Source organism: Pogona vitticeps, chromosome 1, assembly GCF_051106095.1.
Source record: "Pogona vitticeps strain Pit_001003342236 chromosome 1, PviZW2.1, whole genome shotgun sequence".
NCBI classification, from domain to species: domain Eukaryota; kingdom Metazoa; phylum Chordata; class Lepidosauria; order Squamata; family Agamidae; genus Pogona; species Pogona vitticeps.
Genome location: NC_135783.1, coordinates 320,020,935 through 320,044,430, shown reverse-complemented (window position 1 = coordinate 320,044,430; position 23,496 = coordinate 320,020,935). Strand labels below are relative to the sequence as shown.

The 23,496-nt window shown below is 41.8% G+C and overlaps 3 protein-coding genes across 33 annotated transcripts in view; 1 reads left to right on the top strand and 2 right to left on the bottom strand.

The window, feature by feature from the left end:
* The window catches only part of TTLL5 (tubulin tyrosine ligase like 5), a 209,563-nt gene extending 209,229 nt beyond the window's left edge, over nt 1-334 (bottom strand). For 11 of the 14 annotated variants that reach the window (XR_013544935.1, XM_020793842.3, XM_020793848.3 and 8 more), the window contains exon 1: nt 202-334. The gene's annotated coding sequence lies outside the window, so the exon portion shown is untranslated. The remainder of the gene's footprint in view (nt 1-201) is intronic. The other 3 variants (XM_078392888.1, XM_078392889.1, XM_078392891.1) reach the window with 1 other exon arrangement.
* An 11-nt stretch (nt 335-345) lies between these two features.
* ERG28 (ergosterol biosynthesis 28 homolog) lies at nt 346-16,958 on the top strand. 8 transcript variants are annotated; one of them, XM_020793852.3, is made up of 5 exons: nt 346-708; nt 1,736-1,889; nt 7,261-7,351; nt 12,011-12,129; nt 12,540-16,958. In XM_020793852.3, exons 2-5 carry the CDS (start codon nt 1,757-1,759, stop codon nt 12,617-12,619), a joined length of 423 nt encoding a protein of 140 aa, XP_020649511.1. In that variant the 5' UTR covers nt 346-708; nt 1,736-1,756; the 3' UTR covers nt 12,620-16,958. The 8 variants fall into 8 exon arrangements, with proteins under 8 accessions (XP_020649511.1, XP_072842556.2, XP_020649513.1 ...); XM_020793854.3 differs by having other exon boundaries at nt 361-673; XM_020793853.3 differs by having other exon boundaries at nt 681-906.
* Nucleotides 16,959-18,136: 1,178 nt separating this feature from the next.
* Nucleotides 18,137-23,496, bottom strand: part of LOC110079107 (basic leucine zipper transcriptional factor ATF-like) — a 107,713-nt gene continuing 102,353 nt past the window's right edge. For 7 of the 11 annotated variants that reach the window (XR_002300562.3, XM_020793914.3, XM_078392921.1 and 4 more), the window contains one exon: nt 18,137-20,115. Coding sequence is in view for 4 of the 11 variants with exons in the window: in XM_072986446.2 (XP_072842547.2) it covers nt 19,971-20,115 (145 nt within the window). In the remaining 7 variants the exon portion in view is untranslated. The remainder of the gene's footprint in view (nt 20,116-23,496) is intronic. The other 4 variants (XR_002300563.3, XM_020793907.3, XM_020793909.3 and 1 more) reach the window with 1 other exon arrangement.

The window sequence follows — 23,496 nt, the reverse complement described above, 5'->3', positions numbered from 1 at the left end:
AGCCTCTTGCTCTCAGGGCAGCCTCCTCTCCAGGACGCTTGTTACTTCTTTGAGCGGGAGAAGATGATGCCGTTGCTGCTGCTGCTGCTGCTGCTGCCTCCCTCTCCCCAGACGCCTCTCGGGAAGCTAAGCACTTCCGCCTAAGCAGACTCCGCCACAGCCCGCGTACTAACCGCTCCTGAGCACCCTCAGCGTCCGTACCTGCGGCTTCATGTCCCTTGGCGGCCGGGAGCCGCAGCAACTCTTGCCGGCGCTTTGCTCTGTTACTACAACAACCAACAAGCAACCGTTCCCCCTCCCTCTTCGAGGCACGTCTGCGCAGGCGCTGACTCTCCGCTCCCGCCCAGCTCCGTCTCCCAGGCGCGCGCGCAGAACAGTACCTTCCACCGTTCTCACGCTTCCGCCCCTTCTAATATGGCGTCACCCCCAGCTTCTCTGTTTTGCAATAATGATAAAAAGAAGACAGGGACGGTGGCGCTATAGGGACCCATCCCGCCACCTTTCCTTCGATGGTGACATCACGACGCCTCGGAAGCATTCGAAGCCTTTGATTGGCTCGGAGGGTAGGTCTACAGAGGAACGTAGGGGCCAACCAGGAGCATGCGAAGCCGGACCGTAGACCAATCCTTGCATAGAGTGCGAGGAGGTGGAGCTACAGCTGCTTGGACTGAAGGTGGGGTGAAAAGCTTGCTGCAGTTGGGCGACGAGGTAGGGTGATGTAGGGTCTATGGGTATCCATTAATGGGTGGGGTTGGACACGGCGGAGGTGGCAGCGAAGGGACGTCGTTTGGACGGAGAGGGTTTGTGTGTAAGGAACAGGGACTGCAAGAGCTGAATGGGGGGATGCTTAGAGAGTGTTTCTAAAGACGACAAACATCGCAGATTGAAGGAGTGGGGTTATCAAAGGTGGAGTACCTTTATAATAGGAGCAGTTACAAGTTGGCAAAATTAGTCGCTGCACATTGGAAAATGCCATCTGTTTGCCCAGTATTCTCCTGTTTTGTGGTTAGCTGGTCTTCCGGTTTGTAGGTGGAAAGAAGGGGAGGAGAACACAAACTGGTTGATCAGGGTTGTCGGGTGTAGGCAGCTGCATGTATATTTACTTGGAAGTTGCTGTCGGACGTTGGCTGAAGCCTTTTTCCAAATTAGCTGCATGCAGGCTTGGACGTTTGCTTCCCATAATAAAGGTATGGGTAGAAATCACACACCCCTCAGCCAACAGTGTGTTGTCATAAAATAGGACTCTTTCAGAATAGATTTGTACTAAATAGTCTTCAGTTCCAATCCTTTGTGTAGCTAATTTAAGTGTGTGCCACTGCTGAATCCCAGGAATCCCTGAGCCCTGACTGAATAGCTCAGTGAGTTGGGTGCCAGGCTACAGAGCCGGAGATCAGGAGCTGACTCTTGAAAGAAGAGCCAGCCTATGTGGCCTTCAACAAGCTGCACAGTCCCAGAGTGCACTGAAAAAAAAAAGGGAATTGTGAACTACTTGTTACTATTCTATATTGAGAAAACCCTGGAAAGTATTTCTATAAGCTGAAATCAGCATGATGGCATGCAGTTATTATTATTATCTCTCAAGGAAGTTATGGCCCTAGTTGAGATTTTTGCAAAGGCCTATACAGTGATGTAGCAGGAAAAGTTGCAAAGGTAAGGGAAAGAAGAGTGACAACAAATTAAGATGCATGACAATATCATATACTCTAAATTCTGCCTTTGTTCCTTTGTTGATCAGGTTGTGTAGTGCCTCTGCAAGATGAGTCGTTTTCTGAATGTACTCCGGAGCTGGCTAGTAATGGTATCCATCATTGCGATGGGGAACACAGTGCAAAGCTTCAGAGATCACAGTTTTCTCTCTGAGAAGCTGTACACAGGCAAGCCAAGCCAAGGTAAGATGTTTAGGCTGACATTTTTGGCATGTTGGAAATGCTGAAATTTTAGGTTTGGATTCTGTGTTTTGGTTCTCAAGAGTAGCCCTAATGAATTAATTGTTCAATGGTCCTATTGATTCAGTGGGTCTACTCTTGATGGAACTACTAATGGATTCAGGCCCAAATGATGTGACCATTGTCATTTCTATTATTATTTTGCTAAATATCTTTTTGCCTACAATTTGCTCTTTCAGACACACAAAGGTAGCCATTTTCTTTCAATGGTGACAACTCAGATGCTACTAGACATAATATAGATTCAGGTGGAATACCTTGTATGCATGCAACATGTCTCCTTGATATGCCAGAAGCCAATGTTTATTGTATTATGCATACATGTCATTTGCTGAGTGCAGTTGGCCATGTACATAGGTGAAATAAATATATAATCCATCTCATCTTCTCTTGAATAAAGTCAAGAAAAAGCAGTCTTGCACCTCCCATTTATACATCAGAATCAACTCCTGGTCTTGTTCCACCATGGCTTTAAGGCCCAAACTCTCCATCCTTTGCAGTCTTTGTGCCAGATCCTGAATGACAACAGTTTATTGGTTTCATTTCCTTCCTCTGTGCACTTATTTCAAAGGCCTGCAAGTGAACCTCGGGAGTGTATTGCTTCTCACAAACCTTCATTATATATTCCTGTACCACTCTGGCATCTATGGCCCAGCAGCTTGCTGTTTTCCCTGCTTGAACCATTCATGTATCCAGAGGGATATGTTCGCTTCCACTTTCAGAGGAAGAAAGAGAAGCTTCTCTCTCGATGAGACATCTGTCTATCATAGGGACAGATTCCACACATATTCTAAGACTGCCAGTAAGCTTAGAAAGCACGTGTCCAGATGTTCTCCTCTAAGCTAGAAGAGGTGTTTGACCCTTTTTGGGGGCATGTGAGGAAGCCTTGGGCAACACAAAATTGGCTTTTAAGGACACAGTATCCTTTCTCTTTTCAGATCCTTTCCTTTTTTTAATCTCCATAGATACTCATAAATTCTTTTCTTTAAGAAGTTCTAGTGGCAAAATTCTCCTCCTAAATCAATTTCCTTTTATATATTTTTTAAAAATCCATTCCAGGAGTCTGTAATAACTTGCTAGCCGCCATTTGGTCTTCTGATCATCACCAGGACCAGATACAGAAATGGCCATGCTGGCTGGTGTATTCTGGGAGTTGTAGTCCCAAAAAATGTACTCCATTTCTGATCACTGTTGCACAGTCTTTTTGACTGCATCTCAATAATTTCATTCTCAACAATGTCACAAGCACTTTCACTGTCTGGTTATCAGTGCTTCAATCAACAGCCTCTCAGATTAGTTAAACCCCAGACTTTAACTTTGGAGAGAGAGGTTCTTGGAATATGGAAGGGTCCTCTCTGCTTCTAGCAATCGTCTAATATGTATGTGCTGTCAAGTCACTTATGATTTATGGTGACCCTTTGCAGGATTTTTGAGGTAGAGAATACACAGAATTGGTTTGTCATCTCTCTTTCGTGGGGGAGTCCTGGGACTGTGCTGCTTGCCCATGGCTACAAAAGCTGGCTTATTTCCCAAGGAGCACAGTGGAGAATTGAACTCCCAGCCTCTGGCTCTGCAACCATATATCTAAACCACTGAGCTAACCAGCCAGTTCTAGCAATCCTCTGTCAGTGTAAACCTTCTTCTCTGAAGTCCAGCTCTCTGAGATGGCTAAGATAGATAAATGAAGATAGGCCTTCATTCACTCCTCAGCCTTTCCTGTCCATTTTCTTTTACTCTGCCTTTTTCGATTGAGTAGGCATTCAGTTCCTAGCACTATTTTTTTTCCTAACGCAGAATTCAGAGTTTAGCAAATGATTTTTAAGAAGACTCAATCTAGTGGCAGATTGAAGGCATCCATAACTGACCAATGGTAGGATGGATATCATGATTGTTAGAAATAAATTGCCATGACCTTCATCATCTCCCCTCTTTATGCAACAAGCAATCAGTCTCACTGGATCTGCATCTATTCTTCAGTTACATCTGTGCACTTCCTCAGTGCTAGTAGGATGGACATACCAACCAAAGCTCTCCCTTAATATAATGCATGAATACGAGTGTTTTATAATGCAGCAGTTTGTAATAAATCTGTGTGTATAGACCTTTTTGGAAGGACCACACATGAGTTAGTTCCCCCAAATTAGGGTCAACAGTTCACCATTTGAATGAAGAGTATAGTGCAAAAAGCCCTGTGTGGTTTTTTTTCTTTTTTTAATGTAGTTTTTACTAGTCCGATTTGCTTTTTGCACATATGCCTCTAATGAGTCTAGGGGACAGGTGTGAATGAGGAAGCCTGGTGAGCTTTGCGCCACCACCCTAACGGAAGGTCCTAGAGACTGAGCCTGTGAGCTTTTTACATGCAGAGCATGCGTTCGGCTATTGAGGGAAAGCCCTTCCCCTTATTGTGCTTCTGTCCCCTTAAGACAGAGCCTTGCTAGGCTATCCCTATCTTTGTTTTCCCCGAAAAACTAGGCTACAGCAGATCTTCCTGTTGTGAACTTGTAATGGCCCCGAGCACCTAAGACAGAAGATAACGTCATCCAGCATTTAAATCAGAGCACTCTTGGAGCATCGTCCGCAGCACTGAACGCTGTTCCTTTCTGCACCTTTTCCATGCATCCCAGAAACAGGCAGTCGGTTATGCATTTCCCCTGTAAGCAATTTCTTATCAAAAAGTGTGGATCTAATTGTGTTAAAGAGAGAGGATCTGAGCAATTCCTGCCATGTTAAAAACGTAGTCTCAGGGTATTTCCAGACTTTGTGGCTTATTTGAAAAGACACTGCGGGAGGCTCAGCTGACCTCATCCCAGTGAAAATTCCCATTGCAGAGAATAACAGTGCATCAGTGTTTAGCCAGTGGCCAAGACAGTTTCCTGGCTGAAACAAAGGACCTGACACCCTTTCTAGGATCTATTGTAGAACTGCAGAAGATGCAGGAAAAGAGTGACTGAAAAGATCAAACAGTTGTAGCCCCTCATTTGTGGGGGAAATGTACAGTGTTTGAGACTATATACAATGCCTGGAACTTATAGTGACTTCATGAATGAGCAACCTCCAAAATGTTCTCTCCTCAAGAGCCCTGCTCTGCTCTCGTAGACTCAAGCCTGTGGTTTCCTTTAAGAAGTCAGTCCATCTTATATTTCCTCTTTTCCCACTGCCTTCCACCTTTCCCAGCATTATTGTCTTTTCCAGAGAATCTTGCCTTCTCGTGATGTGCCCAAACTAGGAAGGCTCAGTGTCAACATTTTTGCCTCGAGAAATAGTTAAGGCTTGTTTTAATCTAGAACCTGCTCGTTTTCTTTCTGGCAGTCCAGGGTATCCACAAAGCTCCGCACCACTAACATATTTCATATGAATCTTTTTTTTTCCTGTCAGCTTTCCTTACTGTCCAGCAATCACTCATATACATGGTGACTGGAAATAGTTTACCCCTGCCCCAATAATGGAGGCAGCATGCTTCTAGTTGTGGAAGAACATGAGTGGGAGGATGCTGTTATACACCTTGCTTATGGGATTTCTGTATTATGTGAAAAGAATGCTGAACTAAGCAGACCTTTGTTTTGTTACAACATAACGCTTTTTATAATCTTATCTGTCTCTCGATTAAGCCTTCATTGCTCCATTGAGTGTGTCTCTGCCTCAGAGTCACACTCATAGCAATGCATACAGGGGCTTTCCTTGTGTTGGCACCCTTGTTCTGGAATTCCCTCCGCCATCTTTGTTTTTTTGAAAAAATCACATCTCCCCATCTGTCCTGGTTTAAAAAGCTCTCGAGGAGATCCTGCTGTCAGTCCCATCACTTTCACAGGCATGTCTAGTGAGGGTTAGAGAGAATTCTGTGAATTCTGAGGAATTCTTTTCTACATGAGAGTTAGGTTGGCCCTCTCCCTGTTGTCTTTTTACCTGCCTCAAAGGCCTTTCTCTTCCGTCAAGCTTTGGTCACGGATCAGTCCCCAGAGGTAATTTTTAAAAGAGGATCCTTTGTTTTCCTTCTTTAAAACTTGTTTGTGTGTGTGTGTGTGTTTTTGCTATTTTTGCTTTTTAAATGATTTTAAGTTCACTGACCTTTTAATAGTACTATGTTTATAGAATTTTTATTGTTTCATTTACAAATCTGTTGTTCTCCACCTGCTGCCATTTTGCAAACTGCCTTATATTTCTGAATTGGGGGAAAAGTAGGACGCATGCAAATTTGTATAAATGTATCTGTCTTGAAGCAGCAAGTGAAAGCAGTCCTCTTAAAATAACTGTCTGACTCTGTTACTAAAATTTATTTATTGAATGATGGTGTTGCTTATGTGTGGGCCTGCTATTGTTTCAGCTGGTCAATGTGTTTTAATTATTAATTGACTTTATGTTTTATGTGCTGCTCCAATAAGCTATGTACTGTATTAGCAGGACCAGGATCAGCTACCTTTAGCTTAGCACATTTAAGATGTAATACCTGTAGTAGCATCACCCCTTTGAGTACTACCAGTAACACTACCACTCGGATACTATTCAGCCCCACCTTGTAGGATGTTTCCCATCCATGCCTACTGCTAAACTCTACCTGCATAAGAAGATAAGAAGAGCCCTGCTGGATCAGGCCAAGGGCCCATCTAGTCCAGCTCCCTGTATCTCACAGTGGCCCCACCAGATGCCTCTGGGAGCACAAAAGACTACTAGATTCCTGTCTCCTGATACCCCTGCCTTGCATCTGGCATGTTGAGGTATTTTCCTTTTAAGCCTGGAGATTATATATCCCCATCATGGCTTGTAACCTCCAGAAATGTGTCCAATCCCCTTTTAAAGGCATCTAGGCCCGATGCCATCCCCACATCCTGTGGCAAGGAGTTCCACAGACTAACAACACGCTGGGTCAAGAAATCTTTTCTTTCGTCTGTTCTCACTCTCCCAACACTCAATCTGAGTGGATGTGCCCTGGTTCTGGCATTGCGTGAGAGGGAAAAGAGCTTCCCTCAATCCACTTTATCTATCCCCTGCATAATTTTATACATCTCAGTCATGTGAGAGCCAGGTGCCTTTTCTCCAAGCTAAAGAGACCCAACCGGTGTCTTTCCTCACAAGGGAAGTGCCCCAGCCCAGTCATGCCCCAGCCTGGTCATCATTTTAGTTGCTCTCTTCTGCACCTTTTCTAGTTCCATGATGTCTTTTTTTAGGTACGGTGACCAGAACTGTATGCAATACTCCAGATGTGGCCTTACCAGCATTTTGTACTATGCCATTATAATGTTGGCTGTTTTGTTTTCAATCCCCTGGAGCATGTCAGGGAAAAAGGAGCATTAATTCTTTATTTGCTTTTTCTGTATAGTAAATGGTCTCCAGGCTCGGACCTTTGGCATCTGGACCTTGCTGTCTTCAGTCATTCGTTGCTACTGTGCCATTGATATCCGCAACAAAACGTATGTAAAAGGAATTCTCACCTGCCTTCCAGTCCTTTGCACCTTCTCTATTCACCCGTAGGAATGCTGCAAGGGATCTCTGTTTTCTAAACTTTCTCAGTAGCTTGAGCAGTTGGGGAACAGAGGCTATTTCCTTAGAGCATTTTGCTTGCAAAAAAAAAGAAAGAACAAGAAGTAGGGTGGATAAAAACCAATGATTGTTAAAATTCAAATTAATTTAAATCGCAATTAATATTTTTTTTAAAAAAAATCATAACAAAAATTCCTTTTTTAGAAAATGTAGGTTCCTGTTTTAAATAAATTTAATTTTAATTTAAATCCACCCTGACAAAGAAAGGAGGTGAAACTGTGTGCAGCCTTTCCCAGCTGTCTGGCAACTTTGGATCTTTTGGGCCCCCACTCTCATCACCCCTACCCAATATGGCCCTGGAGAGTTTTCAGGGTTTCCATTCTTGTTGCTCCCCTGTGCTCTTCAGACCATTCTTTCTAGCTTGTCTTGACCTCCACCAACCCACTTGTGAATAACACTTTCCCAATTATACAAAACATTCAAAATTTCACAATTTTTCAGTCATGAAAATAAAGCAGATTAATGATATATATGCAATTTACAGCTGGCTTTTAGTTTTACCATCTAGGTTTTTTTTTCCCCAAGTTAGAATTTAGATTTGAAAACAAGTGGGATACAGGGCAAAACCACCACATTCCCCCCCCCCCCCCCGTTTTCTATCTGTAAAATCATCATTCATGAAATGATACATTTAAAACATTTGTGGAGAAAGAAAGACAAGTGAAAGGACAAATTAAGTTTATTGTTTTGATCTAGTTGCTGGTGCTGCCAATGACCTATTTAAAATTTAGCTACTGTATTTCCATTTCCTTATTAGAAGTCCTTCTGCTTAATTTCACTGTGCTGTCTCCGTCTTTGGACAGGCAGCTCTAATGGAAGCTCACTTAAGCATACTATTTCACACACACCACCCCGCTCATCCTCCTTCAGTTCTTTTGGCTCAGCAGGGCATCAGAATTTACGTGTGTGAAAAACCACAGTAGCTTATTTTTTTGTATCACCAAAGTTGGCAGCCTGAACTCAATTGCTTAAAGTGGCAAGGAACTGCATGCTGAGAAGCAGCTGTTTATGCTGCCAGTCTTCAAAGGTGAGCTGTGCTATTGACGGAGACTTAGCAGACAGAATAATCTGGTTTTGTACATGAGAAATTAAGAGTCCTAATCTATACTTTATATCTGTCAAAGCTTATAATTTTATTTTCAGATTGTAAGCCTGCAGGTAAGAGTTCGTGATTAAAAACAACATCATATATTGTTGTCCTTACACAATTTGGTGTCTTACAGTGCTCTAAAAATAAACGGGATGTTGATAGTGAACAGTACAGTGGTGCCTCGCTTAGCGATGTTAATCGGTGCAGCAAAAATCGCCGCTAACCAAAAACATCGCTAAGCGATTTTTAAAAGCCCATAGGAATGCATTGAAACCCCTTCAATGCATTCCTATGGGCAAAAAACTTACCTTTAAGCGAAAATCCTCCATACGGCGACCATTTTCGCTGCCTGGTATGCGAGGAATCTGTCCCAAAACACAGCGGGCGACCATGTTTTTTCCGGCTGCCATTTTGGAACCACCGATCAGCTGTAGGAAAAAGATCACTATATGATAATCAGTAAGCAAAACAGCTTACCAATCATCGCAAAGCGATTTTTTCCTATTTAAAACATTGCAATGCAGTCGCTTTTTCCATCACAAATTCTTCGTCGCTAAGCGGTTTCATCGTTAAACGGGGCGCTCGTTAAGCGAGGCACCACTGTACATTTCACAGAGCAATCCTGTGCATGTTTTGTTTTCCATATGAGCCTGCCCATCTTCTAAGATCAGGCCAGGAGGCCCTTCTGAAGGTGCCATCCCTGAAAGAGGTGAGGGGGATGGCATATTGAAATAGGGCCTTCTTGTCTGTTGCCCCCCAACTTTGGAATGCCCTCCCTAGAGAGATACGCCTGGCTCCAACGCTTTTGGCTTTTCGGTGCCAGGCAAAGACCTTTCTGTTTAGCTAGCATTTCAATTAAACAGTATTCTCTAGCTGGCCACATGAGCAGCAGGACTTATTAATATTAATGTTTTAAGAATTGTTTTAATATAGGATATTTTATATTGTCTTTTTAATGTTTTTAATGTTTTTAAGTTTTAATATTGTTGTACGCCACCCAGAAGCCACTAGTAATGGTACGGCTAAAAATACTGTAAATACATAAATAAATGTTTTGGTACAGTCCATGTACCAGTGCATTCAGTTAGGTTTCCTCTCAGAAGAGTGTGGATAGGATTTCATCTTTAAGCTGTTGGCCCTGACATACTTACTCATCAATAAGTCTTATCAAATACTGCAGAGTTATTTAGAAGTTGTTTAGAGACTGTCCCAAAGATTCCAAGTAGGTGATTTATGTAACAGCCAGATTTTTGTTTTAAAAGACTTGTTTTTGAAACCTTTCCTTTGCCTCCTTTTCATCAGGGATAAACTGTTCTTGTCCTAACAAGAAAGATTAGATGTTTTTGGGAGCCCAGAGAGATTTCTGAGAGTGGTTTGAGTCTGATGTGTCATCACAGCTTATAAGTGGCCTGGGTCCAAAGAGCATCTGTGGAAGACTGGGGGGGTGGGAATTGCAGGTTTTCCCTCTACCTACTTCCACTTCACTAAAATTTACTGTGAAAATTGGAGGATCCTTCATAATAGAATGGAAGTTGATTCAGATGGCCACTTATATGTTACTGAAAAAAAAGGACACTGGTTTCCATAAAACTGCATATGCTAAGTGGTTTTTGTACATAGGAAATTGAGCATTATCTTTTTAATTTAAATGGAAATGTGGTGCATCTTATCCTAATGGGAAAGATTATGACCAGGTGACCACATGTGCCTCTGCTGTCCATGTCATCATTGTGGATGAGCAATTTCATAGCCCCTGGTTTCCCTTCGTACAGTTCTTTAAATCAGCCCTTCAGACGGAGAACACATTGAAAGTAAGAACAGGCTTTGGCAGTTTTCTCAGTAAAGGACTCTTCTCTGTAATGGGGGGTGCATGACCACTCAGCACAGGGGGCTGCAGGAGGGAGGGAGAAATTAAGGAAGACTGCTTCTGGTCTCCACTTGGTTGGAATCACCACGTGATCAAAAACCCATCCACAGACTGAAGGAGCTATTCTGTTCATAGGAGGGGTATAGGATACAAGCCACTGCTAGTAAACTGAATTAGGCATGATGCATAGAAAAGCAGTGTGCAAAAATACTGGCATAGAATACATACATATGTCGGATATGTGTGTGTATATATAAACCAAAAATTGCAGTGGGGGGAACATACCTCAGTCTCAGCTGGATTGATTTTTAAAAAAAGATTTCAAGCCTTCTTTTAATTTCTGTACTTTAAGATTCCTGTTTTGTAAGAACTTTCCTATGTAAAAATAAATGTGTCCATTAATTTCTGTAAATAAAGAATTTGTGATTTTTGGAAATTAAAGATTCCGCTCTGCCCCATTCCCCAATGGCTTCCCCACAAAGAGAACCTTGAGATGTTCATGGAGGGGGGACTGGAAGCATTCAGTTTCTGAAAAATTGCCACTGATGCTGATGTCATCAGACTTACATGGCTGAAGTTAAACTAGTGGATTTCAATAACTCCAAGGGGTAAGCAGAAATCGGGTAGAAAACATAAATGAGTACATGACCATCTAGGTGAGCATAGTGGTTTTCCCATGTGACACATAGGATACATAGCCTGGAGGCCGAAAGCCAGACCATATTGTCTGCCAGATCAGATGTCAGCTCTGTTTTGAGCTCATAATAAATTAAATAGATGATGTATTGGGCTTTAGGTTATGATGTTTGGCTTCAACAGGCCTATGTTCTCCTCTCCCTGCATGGCATTCCCTATTCATGGGTTCTTTTAGGTAAAGTGCCTGAGGCGCATGTGTCTGGACCACACTCTTGGAGGCCTCCTAGAAACGTGGTTCAATTAAAAACAAGGCACCCGCTCCCCTTGTTCTCACAGGAAACAAAAGACAGCAGCAGATTTGGCCATGCGGTGGGATTGATGGATCCACAGGTGGCAGTCACCAAATATCGCTGGCTTCTTGGGGTTCATTTTAAAATGAAATTGAAATTTGAGTATCCTTTCAGGCACCATCTAAAGGCATGTTGGAAAAAAAATCTTTAACAAAACATTCCAGTTGATTTTTTCATCTATTCTACTTTGGCTGAAGTGATCCTGGGAAAGGTAGGACCAGCTCGGACTAGTCAGTAAACTCATGGATGGGCACACTCCTTGTATGGCTTGTGGGTGGTAGGAGCACTGAAGAGCAAAAGAGGATCTCCAGGGTTTCCAAGGGACACAGAAGCCAGTGTAGAATTTAGCACAGAGCTTGTTTTTGGACAATAGCTCCCAGAATCCCCCCCCCCACCTTTGCTAGCGGAGGGGATACTGAGGATGGTACTTTTAAAAAAGGAACATTTTCCAGCTCTGGTTTAAGCTTTACTGTGTTATGCAAAATCTAAACTTTACCATGCTTCTGGTTTATTTTCTGCTTTATTCACTCTTAATTTCTTTGAACCACCTCTCTGCAATATTTTTTTTCTCTGTGCTCTTTGGCAGTCTCTATAACATCACCCTTTTGACCTTCTTCATTGCCTTGGGCCACTTCCTCTCTGAAGTCTTCATTTATGGCACCGCAGCAGCCACAATTGGTGTCCTGGCCCCCCTTATGGTTGCAAGTAAGTAGAGTTCAGCTGTCTCTTTGTGCCTTGCCCTAGGTTTTCACAGTGGTCGCCCACTTTTCCTGCAGATGTTTCACAGCAGCCTCACAACAGCCCTGTGAGGTCAGCCAGTCCAAGGCAGCATGTCTCAACCTTTGATCCATTTGTTTAAGCTCCAACCAGCATAACCAGTGATTAAGGACACTGGACGTTGAACATCTGACAACATCTAGAGGGTGAAAGATTGAGAATCATTGGGCAAAATATGTTACTTGCCCAAAGCTATTGAAGTTCATAACTGAAGAGAGAGCTGAAGTTGGGTTTTCCAAACCCAAATGTAACTAATGTCTCTTACAGATATAGAAGAGGGGTGGGAAATATGCTTGTATCACGAGAAGTATTCTCTCCTCCTATTTTACTTGTCTCAGGCTTCTCCATCTTGGGTATGCTGATTGGATTGCAGTATCTGGAAGTAGAAGCAACATCACAGCACAAGAAACGGAACTGAAGTCACAGATCCTGTCTACATTAGGCCTGCCGACCAACCATCTTCTAGCATCTACCACCACATTGCCTCCTTGACCTCTTCTCCTCACCTTGTACCTTACAAGTGGTCAGAGCATACTTGGACATCTGTCATCTTTTTGCACCAAACTGGTTTTGTTCTGAACAGACAACACTAAATCTGGATCCAGTGACAGAAGCATGGTTCCAAGTTGGGTGTGAGTATTCCTTGAGAGAGTGCATGGTCTGAAAGCATCTGTAGCTCTCCAGGAGGAGTGCAGGACGCACGAGGTGTGCCAAGTAAAGCGAGCAGATTTCTTGCTCTCTCTCCTCATCCCATCCCATGCAGGATGCCTAGTAGAGAGGAAATGTGTGCTTCCTAAGACCCAGTGAGGATGGTTGTGGGAAGGGAGGGCCAGGTATCTATTTTTGTGACATACTGAGCAGCCAGTGTATTTGTCTCTATGCGTGGTTTTTAAAAAATGAGAGAAATGAGAATCATGCAGAAGTGTAGCTTCTTTTTATCCACTAGAGAGAGGGAGAGATGTTGGTTCCACTCTCCCCGTCTTCTCACTCCTAGTCTTTGCATTAGCAACAATGACTGAGTTCTTCATTCCACCTTCCGGCGAAACAGTGTTAGTACACTTACATTTAAAAGAACAGACTGCTGTTTTAGACAGCTCGTTTTCAGGGGTGGGTTTTGTTTTGGGGTTTGTTTTTGATTATTATTATTTTTTTGGGACCACAACTCTCAGAATTCGAGACTCTAGTCACAGTGGCAAAAGTGAGCTGTAAATTCTAATCTTAAAAAAGTAACGCATCCACACTCTATTGACCCCCAAACCAACCTCATTTTTTGTTTATGTTCCTTTTCTTAACCTGGTAAGAGACTTCTTTCAATCCCCCTTTGGCAAGCCAACTCTGAGAATAAATAGGAGACTCTTCTACAGCACTACTCTGTATATGAGAGCTGGCACAGTCCCAAGTTGGGAAAGAAGTTGCCATACAAAACTAGCTTTAAAAATTATTTTTATTGTTGCATTTTAGTACATAGTTTAGAGTGACAGCAGGGTCCATGTAAAGAAAAGGCTAGAAAAGATCAACAGAAGTACTGGATTTTTCCTGCTTCTAGAGAAAAAAAGCTAGGTCAGCCCTGGTCTTATTCACTGTCATGACAACTACTGCCGTTGTAGTTCTACAGATGATAATACAGCTACCTCTCTTTGCCAGAGCACCACACAGAATTAGAGTAGCTCAGTTATCACAGAATTCAGCTGCTTGGTAGAGCTGTGCTATGCTGATTCAGAAGTCGTCACACTGGTTGCCAGTTTGCTGCCAAGCCCAGTTGAAGCTATTGGTGCTAAAGCTTGAAAGAACTTGGGTTCCAATGGCATTTTGTCCCGTATGCTGATGAACTAAGACCAAAAGATGAATTCCATCAGAAGAGATGTATTATGGATCCACAAAGGAGAGAGCCCCCAAAAAGTGACCTAACAGATACCAGCATCCTATTGTTTTCAACGCCAAATGAACACACTTCTGTTTGCCCAGCTGTTTAAAACTGGTTACACTGTTTTTAATCCATTGAATAATCTTCTTGATGCCTTTCATATTGTATTGATGTTTACTTTTGTTATTAATTTTGTACTATTGGGTGTTACTGTTTTTTTAATGTATACTGCCCTAGAATCTGTTTTGGGATAAAGGTCTGTTTATACATTTTTCAAAAATACGGTACATACATATCTAACATTAAAGCTTAGTGCACAACTGCCCAAACTAAAGAGGAAGAAGAAAAAGTGCCCCGTTTCCAGAAGCATCTTCCTCTGCTGTATATAAATGACTTGGAGAAGTCCTTTGGAAGGAGATGTCTATAGGTAGCTTAGGTAGCTTAACTTTTTGTTGGTTGATACTCTCTGCATTCTAAGGTGTTTGCATTCTCACCAGCCCTTCACAATGTAATCAAAAGTTCAGTATGCCCATTCTCATTTTGGTGCTCTTTGTAACTTATGATGTATTCAGTACTAAGTTGTATTTTATAAATGAGATTGTACTTACTGTCAGATGGTGAAGGAACAGAATGGTAAAGGCTTAGATTGATCATCTCCCACCCTCCACCCCCGTGCATGCCTATAGGTGAAGTGGAGAATTCTAACATTAATGAGAACCAGTATTTAGTCCAGATGAATTAATGTGCAATACAAATATTACATACAATACTACATATTTTTTAAAAAAATTATGCCTGTTGATTTGTACACCATTTATCTATTGTTAAGCTGTTCGCCTACATTAAAACACAAGATGGGCTAGATTTTACTTCATCCAAGTACTAGCCGTTGACTAGTATAGGGGACTAATATATAAATTATTTGAACTACCGTATTTTTCCATATATAAGATGATACTTTTGTCTAAAATCTTTAGACTAAAAATTGAGGGTCATCTTATACACAGAAGCTGAGGAGAGAACAAAAACAAGTGGAGGGGTAAAGGGATCAAAGCGATCCTGCAGCGCTTTGATCCCTGCTTTCCTCCTCCACTTGCTAAGCCCCAGAGGCGTAGCAGGCAGAGGGGATAGCAGGGATCAAAGTGCTGCAGGATTGCTTTGATCCCTGTTTTCACCCTTTGTGCTAAGCCCCATGGGGCGTAGCAAAAGGAGGGGGAAAGGGATCAAAGCAATCCTGCAACTGCAGGAGGAGGAAAGGGATCAAAGCGATCATGCAGCAGTGGGATTTCTTTGATTCCTTTTCCCCCTCCACTTGCTAAGCCCTGCTTAGATTTCTTAATTTTGGGTTAGAGAGGGGGGAATCTTATACATGGGGGCATCTTATACACAGAAAAATATGGTATATTTTAGCATGGAATGGTGCCACTTCCTCAACATGCTCTGTGACTGCATAGCTCTGCTTACTCAGTGAAAGTGAATCTAGGACCCAACTAGGCAATGTTAAAGACATTACTTGAAGCGCCACTAAAGTTTTTTTATTGGTTCGAATTGGGGGTTTTAATGGTTGGCCATTAAAAACAAATTAAAAAGCCAACAGAGCACTTCAAATCATGCATTTATGGTAACATTGTGTTGTAATGCTGTTATGTGCCATCAAGTCTCCCCCAACTTACGGCAACTCCAGGAAACAGTGATGTTCAAAATGTCCTGTCCTCAGTAGCCCAGCTCAGTCCTGTGGCTTCCTTTTGGGAGTCAATCCATCTTGTATTTGGTCTTCCTCTTTTCCTGCTGCCTTCAACCATTCCCAGTTATAACGCTAAGTTGCAAGAATGTTGCCATCTGTTCCCATAGGTTTTTAAGACTGCAGCCTCAACCCCCAAGTATTTGGGGGAGGGAACACCATTAAACACAGTGGCCCAGAATGATGTAGGGGGGGGGGAAGCTGTACACACAACTGTAATTATGCAAATGTTTCCCCTCTTTGCTGGGGTAACCATGACACAGCCAGATGCACACATTGCAACACCAGCAAAAGGAGAACTGCTTGTTTGATTACTGCTTTGCACATAGTTTTTTCCAGCAGAATTTTAGCCAGTGGGAGTGAATTCTAAGCGAATGTGTACAGGATTTCACCACATGATTTTCATGAAAAAACTTGGAGGCAAATAAGAGGAACTCAGTGTTAAACAAGACTCAAGCTGCCTAAATGATGATCACAAATAAAGGAACATGCTGGGCCTCCACAAGGACCCAGCCAACAGACAAAAACTGTCCTAAGCACCTTGGCTGTGCCACTGACATCACAGTGTAGCTAGAATGCAGTTGTAACCTATTATTTTGGTGGCCCTCAAATGAGGGTAGATCAAGCAAGGCAGAGCTCTAGAAACAGCACTCCTGCAAGGTAGATGTCATATGCTTGCAATCTTTACACAAAAGACAAATCTGACAGCACAAAAGAGAAATATTCAAAAACATGGCAACTGTCCCAAGATACTCTGTGACTCACCATAAAGGGCATTAACCAAAAAAACACACCCACCCTTGAAAATGGAGGCTCCAAGTGTGAAAACCTATGGAAAAAGCAGTCCTATCAACCATTATCTAAATAGAGATCATGTGTTTCCGTGTCTACAGGTGTTTGTGAATGACAGAATGCTTGGGTCATCAGTGTTTTCTGTGCAGCAAGTGTAATTATTTACATACATTTAAGTTTTAAAAACAGTGGGTATCATTTATGTCTTGCATTTTGTTTCTGTATGACTACTTATTTCCCCCATCTAAACCCATACACAAGAAAATAACATCCTATCAAGTTAGAATAAGAATTCATCATTCTGATGAATCAGGCTCTGCTCTATAAAGGTAAATGTCTTAATAAATCTGTTAAAATGTTGCATGGCATGTTGTTTTTGCAGTACTAGACAGACACAACTACATATGCCGGGACAGTCCCCTACCATTCGGTAGGCACACCCAGAACAATGACACAGAAACAAAGGGTGGGCGAGTAGACACTGTCTAGGGGGGTGGGGTATAAATCGAATAAATTAAATAAATTCCAATTCTGTGAAAATATGCTGATGTGCTGTCACATTGATAAAGAATAGAATATAACTAGTACTGTGGTGCTCCCATGGAAAGCTCTGCCAGTGGCAGGGAACCAATAAAAACAATAAGTTGTTAGTCTCTCTCTCCCTCCACCCCCCCAAAAAAAACCCATTCCCATGTGGCTTTTTGAAGTGATAAACTCATTTCACTAGCCCTTTCCACTCATGCATATGTTCTGTGCTATCAAGTTGATAGCTAATAAGGCTCTCAAGGTCAGTAAGATACTGAAGGAGTGGCTTTACTAGTTCCACTCTTCCAATGAGTTTCTATGGCTGAGCAGGGATTCGAATTCTGTTCTCCAGAGTCCGAGTTCATCACTGTACCCACTACACCACACTGGAAAACTCACCACCTAAGATTATTCTATTCATGTCTTTAGGATTGCAACCAGGGAGTATGTCTCAGTAAAATTCAGAGGCTTCAGTTCTGAGCTACCTTTAAGATTTTACTGTTAAACATTCATTTTACACAATTTCTCTGTAATTTATTCACTGCTGAAATGTAAAACAAGGAAAAAAGAAAAATACAGCAATGAGACAATACATTTAAACATGTTGAACTTTATGGCAAAAAAAGAAGAAGCCAAAAATGCAACATTGCTATAGAGGAAAGAATTGGAAAGAACAAATTTAAATATGAAAATATAATAACAGCAATAGAGTAGTGCTTCTAAAACTATAGCACAAACTCCTTGTGCCTCCCCCTCTCGAGGCTAACTCTGAAGGGTTGTTAAACTTTCTGGGACCAATTTTCAGAGTGCAAGGGGGAAAGCTAGGTTGCAACCACTCTTGCAGTGTTGGATTTAGTTCAAGGGGTTACTGATTAGCCCTACTGAGATCAGAAGCACTGAAGTGAAAACGAATTAAGTTACTCATAATTGTTTAAATAAGACCTATAAGAGAAGGATTGGGCTTCCTGGTTTGTTGTTATTGCTGGGTTGTTGGGTTTGGTTTTTTTGGGGGGGGTATAGGAGTGGGATGGGGAATTAAGTGCTCACCATATGAAGAAGGACAGTAATTGCATTTGCCACAGAATGGGATTCTTTATCAGGTACTTATCCGTTATTTAATTTTGGTCAATATTGTTATGGCACAAATTTTGCAGGGCACATCCCACTTCCAATGGTCAGTGTGCCCTTTGTGCCATAATAAAAGGTGCTAATTTTTAAGGCCCACAAGACTACTTTAACTGCAACACCTGGATAGCTACACAGACCTTTTCACAAATAAAGTGCTACATATTGGAGGCCAAAGAGCTCATAAATCAGTTTCCAATTCTCTGCAGTTATGTAAGGCTGCCACAAGACTACTCTGCCATTTCCGAACATACAATAAAAGTGGCAAGCGGTACTAGGATTGAATGGAGTTTGCATACCTCACTCAAATGAGTGGAACTGGCATAGCTCTCCTTACTTTGATTGGAAAATGGCATTCTTCACTCTTCAGATTTCTCATTTGCCATCCTGGTGTATGGCTGGCTATGACTGCATTGTTGTAGTAACATGAGCACTGCAAACCACACAAGGTTCACCTTTCTTCACAAAATTAAGCTGCATTTTTCCTCCCCAACAGCAAAGCAATCCCTGTAGGCCACTGTATATTCACTTCCAAACTGGCCATCTTCTTACAAACCAACAACCTTGATTATTCACTCATATTTGACTGAGAATTTTTTAAAAAAATATCCACCAAATTGTTACATTTTATGGTCCTGTGATTCTTCACACCTCGTTTGTGGCATTTTTTCCTTTACAATACAGCACATCTGTACTGCCAGCCTTTCTAGTACAGACTGTCAAAAGTACTACCAAGATTTGTAAATAATATTGTGCTTTTAATTGAAACCTCCTCCTCAAAGTGCTCCTTCTTCCTATTCAGCAGAGCTGAGACAACTGTGATGCGCTGCCTCTTAAACAGTCTGGGGAATGCTTGAATAAGGACTTTCCTTCTGTTATTTTTATTATTACTATTATTATTTGATACCAAAATAGCATTATTCCTTCTAGAGGAAAAACTTGGGAAACCAGTCGTGGAAGTTACTGGCTCCTGTAGCTGCAGAAGTTGCCTTGGTCACTCCGATAATGTTCCAAGGAACTTGGAGTAAACATTAGAGAAGGCACTTGGCCCTGGGGAAAAACACTACAGGGTAATGTGCTATATTAAGCACCATTTGAAACATATTTTGTTTGTGCATCCATCTGGTTGTGGAAAAGCAACACCACAGCAGTGCTAAGAAGACCTAAAGTGAGGGGAAAATGCAAGGCAGGCTGTGCTTGTCAAATCCTTTTGAACAATCAGTTGCACTTTAACATTTCTAGAATATGACCATGATCTGTTAAAAGAGAGTGTTTCCATTTCAAAATGATGGCTCATTATCTTTTTCTTTTGAATGTGTTGGAGCGGAGTTAAAACTGGGAAGTTTTAAAGAGGAGGAAGCCTCAACCACTTTTGGCCTATTTATCTCTTGATAGGTTAAGTTTCCCATATGCAAATCAAGAATTTTACTCCAGTTAGGGCTGCTCACAAAGCAAATAATTGGTTCTCCCTGAGGAGCAAGGATCTTCCTTTGGATCCATTTCATATCCCATCCTGCCGGTCTATTGAATGGTTAAATGGATAGACAAATGGTCGTTCTCAGTCCATTCTGAATGCACTGGAAGTAATGCTGTGTTCAGTGATTTGGCTGTCACTGCCATAATGAGACAGCTGTTGGCTTCAGTTTCTTTCTGCTGAGCAGCAGAGGACAAAAGAAGCTGGTTCACATGAGGGTGACTCTTGAGTCCTGTGCTTTTCTTTCCTTAGCTGCATAAGCAGCTTCTCCGATTGCTCTTGCTTGCTGGTGGAAGGTGGAAGACAGTAGAGACGAGAACTCTCCCATCACCTCCTTCAGATTCCTCACACAATGGTACTGAGCTGGTTTTGAGGAACTTCATCCAATTTCTTCTGAAAGAAAGAAAAAATGTAGATCGATCAAGGACAGCAGAGAGAGAGCAAGGCACTCAGCAGCATACACTCCTGCAAAAGAGAGCCAACCCCTGCTTTGCATTCAAGTATCTCAAATGGCAGGACAGCAAGGATCCCAAGGGAAAGCCTGATGAATTTTCTGTAGGCACAGGTGCCTGGTCCCGATCGCTACTCAAAGGGAGGTGGAAAAAGCAAAGTCCAAATGAAAAAACATTCACACTCAGCTAGGAAAAAGCCAGCTTCCAAAGTCCAAATGGAGAACAGTACCTCTCTAGCTGCAAGGAACAGGAAAGAGAGAGAAGGGCGATATAGGTAACAGCAAGGAGAGCACAGATACCAGAAGTTAACTTTCAACACTAAAATGTATCATGCCACTTCTAAAAATGCACTTGTTGCCATGACCAAGAAATGCACAACCCAAGAAATTGTCTTGAAAGCTCAGGGCCAGTGATACCATTCAGCTTTGGTGACATACCAAAAATGAATTATTACAACCAGGAATTTCCTTCAAGCCTGCCTGATCCACCTTTCACTTAGGCGCCTGGTATGGGGTTCATATTGAATTGTTGTAAGACACTGCTGGTAGAAAGGAGTATTATATTCTGCTATCTACCACTAAGTGGGAAGCAGTAACACCACCATTAGGGCCAATGCACTGTTATTCAGACAACAAGTGTTTCCAAGATACCCTGTAGAAAATAAGGCTCAAGCGGGGCAGGAAATTAGTGAAATGATGAGTTAAACTGTTGGCTTAAGTTGCCTCTTAACCATAGACACCATGTGCCTCATTGGTTTCCTCCACTGTTAAGTAACTAGCACATCTAAACAAGGAAGCTACAAAGTGGCTTATTAAATATTGATCTTCATAGGACCAGCCCTAGTGGTTACTAAACAGGGGGAAGGTGGCTGCGCCAGGCAGGTTATTTGGGCAATCTGAGGTCCAGAAACAGAGGCTGAAATTCAGTAGTAAGGTGCAAATAGAATAGGCCCATTTGAACCAATGGACCTTACAGAGGACTCACCAAATTCCCATTGAGTCAATGGGCCTACTCTAGTTGCAACTTCTTTCTAGATTTCAGCCATAGTTATATAATTAATTTTTCTTGTACAGTATTTTTATTGGTAAGGAAGGGAAAGTGCTACTTTGGGATTTTCCACCTCAGATGCCAAAACATCTGGCAGTGGCCATTTGCTGCTTCATCTCAGACAAAAGGTCTGTGTAGATACATATATTTGCACATAGCGAGACAGAGAGACTATTAAGTCTGTTTCAATCCGATAGAGTCAATGAGACTTGCTCCCAGGTAAGGATCACAACCTTTACTCAAATTTTGACATATCTTCCTCTCACCTCAATAAGAAATGCAGGATGTGAGAAGTCTGCAGAGAAAAAGCAAAATAAACAGCTCCGTTTGCTTCACAAGTCAGGACCTGCAGGTCTTTGAGTTCCTTCCACAAGCTAGTATTAGTGGAATTTGGCAGCTCTACTTGAATAACTACAACAACCTCAGCAGATGTCAATCAAACCTCAGTGCTCAGCAGCAGAGAGGGCAACCCAGGGCCTTCCAGATGCTGATGGATTACATCCCCTTTCAGACCCTACCACCATGGCCAGTAGTGAGAGATGATTGGGGGCTGCTGCGCAACAATATATGGAGGGCCACAGGTGAGATTGAGAGAACTATAATTCCCAGAATCCACAGTCAGTTATATCAAGAAAAATAACATTTCCAAGCTCTTGGGCCAAGTATATTTAGGTAAGTTTATACGAGTGAGGACACACCCCAGCGCTACAACTAGCCTAATAAATTCTCACATCATGCATGCTATGCAGCAAACTGGCAACACACTTGCAGCCCAGGAATGCATTGACTACAACAGCAAAAAGAAAAAAGAAAAGAAAAGAAAAATCAAGGGGAAAGAAAGCTCTGCCATTACAAGTCTCTTCAGAACGTACAGAAGCATGGTGTCAAGAGGCATAGCTATGAACCCCGAAGTCCAATTTACAACGCCTTGACATTTAGCACGTTCAATGCACAAGCACTGATCATGTCTCATGCAGTTTTTCATTTTCACTTAAACATTTAGTTGCTTGTGCAACAATTAAAATAATCTTAACCACCGATGACACATTTAAATTCTCTTTGCTTTATGAGAGGCTACTATGTTTGCATTCCAGTTTAATACTAAACCAGGAGTTCTACAAACTACACATTCCCAAGTTTCCCCCAAAAAGGATACTGTGGATTGTTATGAACTGCACCTGGAACTCTCTGCCTCTTGTTATACAGAATATCAGAGGCTCAATCCAGTTATTTAATATTAAACTAAGGTTTATCAGCATGGAGGCTTCAACCTGGGACACTTTTGACTCAAAAATAACTACAGTTTTTGTGGAGATTTGTAAATAAATGCCAATTTGAGTTAAGACTGAAGTAGGGATGATTCCAGCCACCATTTCTACATGGAACGAACCATCTGAATCTAACAGCCATTTGTATCTCTGACCCTTATCGCAATGGAGAATAGCTGGGCTTTTTTATGCTCAAAAGCATCAAAACTAGCATGATAGGAAACTCTGATCTAAGGCTGAAGATATGTTGATGTTTAGCTCAACATGAGGAAAGAGACGCACGAGTGTATGTTTTGCTTTGTTTTGTTTTGAAATAAAATAGCATCCAGAGAGAGAAAAGTTCTAACCTTTGCACACATAATTATCCTTTTTTTATAATTCTTTCCAAAATAAAAATTATGCTTGTCATTGAAATAAAACTGTACTCACATATACTGTACTTCTTTCTACATAGGTCATTACCAGTGGGGTAGACTGGGAACATGATAGGTCAAATTCAATGCATCTAGTATACATTTAAATCACCTCATTCTAATATAGATTATCCTATCCCTCCAGCTGCCTTTAGGGGTGGGACAGGGAAAAAAGCTGAATAACATTTACATCCTTTTGTCTAGCATGGGCCTCAATGTTACTAATCTTCAAATGAGGCCTGTGGGGGGATTCTACAACATACTTAAATGCTTTTAAGGAGTATTCTGCAACAACAAATCATCATTCCAATCTGAAATTAATGGGGCAGGTAGAGCAATAACTTAGGACAATTGGCATATATTGATATTACATTTCACAAGCAGCAAAACTTGAAACTAGCAGCTGTGGAAGATGGGTTCAAGGTTTCATTGTACAGCCTCCATAACCAAAGATACATGATTTTTCAATATGCATCAGTGTTCATGTATTGATTGCTCACCACTCTAAAATGAACTCGAAAGGCAGGACATTAAATCCAAATAATAATGAATACATCTAGCTCTGTTCAGCAGCTGCCACAGCCGCCCCACCCA